The sequence below is a fragment of the Nycticebus coucang genome, chromosome 22 (assembly GCF_027406575.1).
Source record: "Nycticebus coucang isolate mNycCou1 chromosome 22, mNycCou1.pri, whole genome shotgun sequence".
Taxonomy (NCBI): domain Eukaryota; kingdom Metazoa; phylum Chordata; class Mammalia; order Primates; family Lorisidae; genus Nycticebus; species Nycticebus coucang.
In genome coordinates this window covers 25,586,022-25,592,495 of record NC_069801.1, presented here as the reverse complement: position 1 = coordinate 25,592,495, position 6,474 = coordinate 25,586,022, and the positions used below count along the sequence as shown (strand labels likewise).

The window sequence follows — 6,474 nt, the reverse complement described above, 5'->3', positions numbered from 1 at the left end:
CAAAAAAAAAAAGTCCAAGTTAAAAATAACACTCTCTTAGTAACAAAAGATAAGCAGGGACAGTTAAATTATATGTAACTTTTAATGATCAACAGTTTTTGGTAGTTATCCTAAGAAACCATCTTTTTTTTTTTTTTTTTTTTGTAGAGACAGAGTCTCACTTTATCGTCCTTGGTAGAGTGCTGTGGTGCCACACAGCTCACAGCAACCTCCAACTCCTGGGCTTAAAAGATTCCCTTGCCTCAGCCTCCCAAGTAGCTGGGATTACAGGCGCCCTCCACAAGGCCCCACTATTTTTTTGTTGTTGCAGTGTGGCCGGAGCCAGCGCCCTACCCACTGAGCCACAGGCACTGCCCTAAGAACCCATCTTTTAAAAAATGAACACCAGGCGGTGCCCATAGCTCAAGGGGGTAGAGCACTGGCCACATACACCGAGGCTGGTGGGTTCAAACCCAAGCCAGGCCAGCTAAAACAATGACAGCTGCAACAACAACAAAAATAGCTGGGTGTTGTGGCGGGTGCTTATAGTCCCAGGTACTTGAGAGGCTGAGGCAGGAGACTTGCTTGAGTCCAGGGGTTAATGTTGCTGTGACGCAAGGGCACTCTACCCAGGGCGACAGCTTTCGACTGTCTCAAAAAAAAAAAAAAAAAGAACATCACATTGGGCACTTGATGTGGTCAAAAAGCAAAATATATCTCATGTTGTCATACCTTGTTCAGCACTAATTTACAATTAGAAGAAAACTGGTAATGTGTTATTTTCTAATAATTATAAGTCAAAAGAAACTGCTGGTGATTTTATATACCATTTAATCCTCACAACTCACCATTCTACTTTACCAATGAGGTTACCAAGGTCCAGAAAGTTTCCCAAGATCAGGTAATGAACTAAGGGTTGGAGTTTCAAACCCCAGCCAACACCTTAGGTCTGTAGTTTATTCTCGTGCATTCAGTTGGGACTGAATTTGAGGAAATAAGACTACCAAGTTAATCTTTACCATTTAGTTTGACATTCCTCAGTCTGCACATCAGATTCAACCAAACGCCCAGTATTTGCCATATGCAACACAATATGAAAAATACAAAGATAAAAGTCAATTCTCGTCCTCAAAGAGATTAGAACACAACAAATAGTACTGAATCAAGACCTAAGTGTTACAGCAAAGCACAGCATGAAAACATTATTTATCTAAATGTTCTTATTCCTGACTACCACGTGTTTTGTTTAGTGTGCTTAAAGGAGAAGACTTAACAGTGTTGAGAAATAGAAAAAAAAGGGAGTAAAATATTTTCATAGTGTACTGTCCATCATATCAAAGTTGCCCACTACTTAATCAGGGTTGAGCGCTGTGAATTTTTACTTAATAAAACTTTAATATCGTAAGAAGAAAACACTTGTAAAGGAGCCCCCGTGGTGGTTCATGCCTGTAATTCTAGCACTCTAGGAGGCTGAGGCAGGTGCACTGACTGAGCTCAGGAATCTGAGACAGCCTGAGCAAGAGTGAGACCCCATCTATTAAAAATAGAAACACCAGGCAAGCGTTGTAGCAGGCACCTGTAGTCCCAGCTACTCCGGAGGCTGAGGCAAGAGGAGCACTAGTGCCCAAGAGTTTGAGGTTACTGTGAGCTATGACACATCGGCACTTTAACCAGGCCGACAGAGTGAGACTTTGTCTCAAAAAATAAATAAATAAAAACAAAAGACTTATTTAAAAAATGTTTTAACTAAAAGCGAGAGTCAAAAGAAAGCTTTAGACAAAAATCAGAGCTATTCGGTAATTAGCAAGTGCTGATCAAGAGTGGTACAGGAGTGGTTGTCCACACAAAGAACAAAGACAACCATTTCTAATTTATTCTCAATACCGAAACAAAAACTTAAAAAAAGAGTAAGAAAAAGACCAAGCCATTCAGGTATCAGCATCATGCAACTTCTGTTTCTGTCCATCTCAATGGGGAACGTCATACAAACTACGCGGGAGTCCCTTATCTTGCTCAATCGTTCCATTTCACTGCCTCTAGGGTTATTTCCCCCCTTCCTGAAGGATGGTGAACATATATTGTAAAATAAAGGAGAACCACCTTCCGTCTCTGCAGCAATTTCCATTTTAACAAAAGTCGGAAATTTGATTTGGAAAACCTCAAGCTCCGATTCCCCCCAAATCGCTCCTGCCTCTCAGCAACTTAACCTACAGTTACCACTAAATCCGGCCTAACCCCAATGACAGCGACACATTGGACAGGGCATTCCAGCCTCGTCCCACCTCTGCTCGCCTCTTCCTCCCACGGCCCCTTCCCGCTCAGGCTGTCTTCACCTCCTACAACCCTCGGTCGAGGCGCTCACTGCCACCCTCGATCAGAAAGGCTTTCCCTTTAGGAGAAAGGCAAGATAAAGGTTCATTTCTGGAATAATGTGAGCACTCAGAGCTCGGAGTAGCTGCAAGCGGAGAGAGAGGGAAGAGTCGGGAAAGGGGCGGGGAGCTTCGTACTATCCATCAAGATATTTGCGCTAGGAGATCACCAAGTGGCCTTTGGGCCTCCACTGCAGCTTACAAATTCGCCCTCGCACCCCGGGCCGAGGGGGAATGTGGGATCCAGGCTCCCAAAGATCAGGATGAGAAAGGAGCTGTCTTATTGCCTTGGTCCCAAGGGAGCAGGAAGGGAAAGGAACAAAGCCGTTGCCACCCATGCCTCCGAGTGGCCCCGCGACTCGAGCAGCCGGAGAGGCCCGCTTACCTGCGGTCAGGAGCTGCATGGCGTGAGTGAAGGACGGGTCCAGCGAGTCTTTCTCCGCCATGAGTTCGGGCAGGTACTTGTTCTCTGGCTCCATTTTGACCGAGGCTGTGGCTGAGGGGGGCAGCAGTGGGGTCGGCGCTGGACCGCCCACTGTCGCGTCGGGACCCGTGGCCGAGGGCGGCAGGAGCGGCGGCGGCTGCGTGGCCGGCGAGGCCCGGGCACCCCCTCGGGACCCCCCTCCGCCTCCCCGGGACCGGTGAGGCAGCGGCGGCTGCCGAGACGGCGTCTGACGCACCGAGGGGTGGGCACCTGAGGGGTCCATGGAGCCGCTGCGGCCCGAGGACCGGCTCATGCGCGCGGCGGGGTCGTCCCGGCGCTGCATCGGGGAAGATGTACGATCGAGGGAGCGAGGAAGCGACGCGGCAGCGGCAGAGGCCCGGGCGGCAGTTGGCGGGGGTGGGAGAGCGGGACCGACAGCGACCAAAGCCGACCCGAGCGACCCAGCGAGAGAGAGCACCGGAAATGAGGCGGCGCGCGTGCGCAGCCAGCCACCGGCACCGCCCTTGGGTTTCTCCGCGGAGAACAAAGTCCCCAGTCTGGCGACGGCGCCTGCGCACCAGCGCGGCGCCCGAAGAAGTCGCCTCCCCGCTCGCCTTTTCCCTCCGAGCCCGCCAGGCCAGAGCTTGGTACGCAGGCGCAGGTGGCTGCTGGCTCCGTTGGTTTTCTTTTCCACGTGACTCAGCGCTAGCTGGACACGTGTCTCCTCCCCCTTCCGGCGGAGTGTGCGGAGGGGGCGGGGGCTGTGGAATGTCTTTGTCTGCGCTGGAGCCAGCGGAGGTGGGGGGCGGGGGAACCTGTTACTCCCGGGGCCACGCCCTCTCCAACGGCTGCGCAGCCCTGGAGGACATTCGCAATGGGCTGGACGTGGGGTGGATGGGGGTGGTCACCTATGTAAGGAAGTAAAAGGAGAACCGCGTGAGACAGGCGGGAAAAGGGGAGGGAGAGGGAGAAATGGGGGCCGCCTGGGTAGGAAGAGAGGAAGGAGAGATCGGGCACTACACTGGGAGACGGGGGGAGGTCTGCAAGACAGTCTGACGCAGGGAAGAGTGGTGGAGATGGGGAAGGGAAGCCTGGAGGGAGAATTAGAGGAAGGACCACTCGGTGGAAACACTGGAGGCTATTGGAGGACTCCAAGAGAGGAGGTTTAGGTCTAGGGGATCTGAAGTTTAGCAAAATAGAGGGCCCCAGACCGACGCAGGGGCCCTGCGATACCAAGTTATATCCCAAAGTTACATCTTAGTAGTGTCTAAAACACTGGCCACTGTTCGTTAGAGAAATCTTAAAAGCAACAGCATTTTAGCTCTTTTTACATAGGCTGCTGCTTTCTGCTGACTCAAGTGTTTCTTCTGTTAAAAAGTGGAGTAGAAGCCAGGTCCTTAATCCGTGTTGGTTGCATTGTTAGGATTGCTCCCTCTATGGCTGATGTGAATGATAGTCCTCCTACTTCTGTTGGGCCCTTCGCAATGAGTCATGACAGACTTGCCCAGAGACCCTTACCCCTGCTCTAAGGCCAACCTACTTAATGGTCAGTCTCCCAGGGCATTCACCACACTTTGGGGTGCTGTATGCAAGTGTAGGTCTCCACTGTCCTATTAAACCATCAAAAACCTCTGACTTTCCCTTCTCTCCACCAATTTTTTTCTTTTACCATTTAAAGCATTCACTTTTCTTTCTAGATCAGTTCTAATGAGCTCACATTTTTCAAAATTATTTCTGGAAATTGTCTTCAGGGTGCCTAGAGACAATTGATTTTTGGATCTGAAACTTGGAACCCTTCAACTAGGGAACAATATAGGCCTTGCTACCTTCTGGGAAGGGAAGAGAAATTGTCAAATATCCACAGAAGTGAGAACAAAACACAAGTATCTGGTAAACTATATTACTACATATTTATATATTCTTATTAATATATTTATATATGTTGTACTAAAACATATCGATATAAAATCTTCAGTGTCTGGTGTAGTACTTTGAGGTCATAAGAAATGACTCTTGTCCTCAGGTAGTCAAGTAGTGACTAATTGTAATGAAGACTGAAATGTGTCAAGTGCCAAAAGATAAGTGAAAGCCAAATGCTATTGGAATTCAAAGCACAAGATAGATTTTGGCCAGGGAGAATGAGTTTCAGCAATGGGAAGTGGAATAAGTGAGCAGAAATGAGAGAGATGCTCAGGGAATGGAAATAATCCAGCTTCAGATTTCAAGGAAGGTTGAGAGAGCAACTGCATAAGGAGGAGGAAAAGGGCAAGCAGGATTTATAGTTACCTTTTAACTCATTTCTGCTGCCATCCTTGAAAATCCTACTTGAGTGATGGTGTTACAAATGGCCGAAGTGTCCTTACTCAGTAATGAGATGCCCAAATATAAGTACCTTGAGTTGAGGCTAATAAAACTTTGATAAAGATTTGTCTGAGAAAAGCTGTATAGAATCAGGCGGCGCCTGTGGCTCAGTGAGTAGGGCGCTGGCCCCATATGCCGAGGGTGGCGGGTTCAAACCCAGCCCCGGCCAAACTGCAACAAAAAAAATAGCCAGGCGTTGTGGCGGGCGCCTGTAGTCCCAGCTGCTCGGGAGGCTGAGGAAAGAGAATCGCGTAAGCCCAAGAGTTAGAGGTTGCTGTGAGCCGTGTGACGCCACGGCACTCTACCCAAGGAAGGTACAGTGAGACTCTGTCTCTACCAAAAAAAAAAAAAAAAGAAAAGCTGTATAGAATCAACAGTTATTGCACATGTATATCAAAACATCATGTTGTACACCTTAACTATATACAATTTAAAAAACATTAAAAACCAGCTGGGCATGGTGGCTCACGCCTGTAGTCCCAGCGCTGTGGAAGGCCAAGGCGGGTGGATTGCCTGAGCTCAGAGGTTCGAGACCAGTATGAGCAGTAGTGAGCCAGAGTAAGACCCCGTCTCTACTAACATCAAAAACAGCGAGACAGAGCATTACCAGAGGAAGAAGAAAATGAACAACAAAAAATACTTCAAACGAAGAATGAACAAGCAAGCTGAAATTAAAAATTAAAAAAAAAAAAAATTAAGGGCGGCACCTGTGACTCAGTCGGTAAGGCGCCGGCCCCATATACAGAGGGTGGTGGGTTCAAACCCGGCCCCGGCCAAATGGCAACCAAAAAATAGCCGGGCATTGTGGCGGGCGCCTGTGGTCCCAGCTACTAGGGAGGCTGAGGCAAGAGAATCGCTTAAGCCCAGGAGTTGGAGGTTGCTGTGAGCTGTGTGAGGCCACGGCACTCTACCGAGGGCCATAAAGCGAGACTCCGTTTCTAAAAAAAAAAAAAAATTAAAAACCAAAACAAAGCATCCAGTCTTTCTAGATGGATGCCAAATCTTTATATGCTTTCTCTAAGAGTGGGTTTGGGGGGAAGGTATGAGCGCCTTTTCCTGGTGAGAATCCAAAAGGTAATCTCTCAGGCCATGAGCTATTGGGACTGCAGTGTATGTACCAAGTAAGTGATGCACAGCCTTCCATTTGGGGGGCCATTTTCTGGGGGCAAGGAAGAGTAGATCTGGAGTTTATTTTATGTTGACCACAGTATTCTGTCCCAGGTTCTTTAGGTTAATAGTCTTATGAAAAGACTGACTTTGGAGTGAGGCAGACATTCAAACCTATAGTGTCTTGTCCTCTCTGTACATCACTAAGAAAATCACAAGTTCCCTGAAGTTTAC

At 48.4% G+C, this 6,474-nt stretch overlaps 1 protein-coding gene across 2 annotated transcripts in view; it reads right to left on the bottom strand.

Annotated features, from left to right (window-relative positions):
• KHDRBS1 (KH RNA binding domain containing, signal transduction associated 1) overlaps positions 1–3,471 on the bottom strand; it is a 50,204-nt gene extending 46,733 nt beyond the window's left edge. The window contains exon 1 of one of the 2 annotated variants that reach the window (XR_008376843.1): positions 2,734–3,471. Coding sequence is in view for 1 of the 2 variants with exons in the window: in XM_053575565.1 (XP_053431540.1) it covers positions 2,734–3,115 (382 nt within the window). In the remaining variant the exon portion in view is untranslated. The remainder of the gene's footprint in view (positions 1–2,733) is intronic. The other variant, XM_053575565.1, reaches the window with a different exon arrangement.
• Between the last annotated feature and the right edge of the window lie 3,003 nt (positions 3,472–6,474).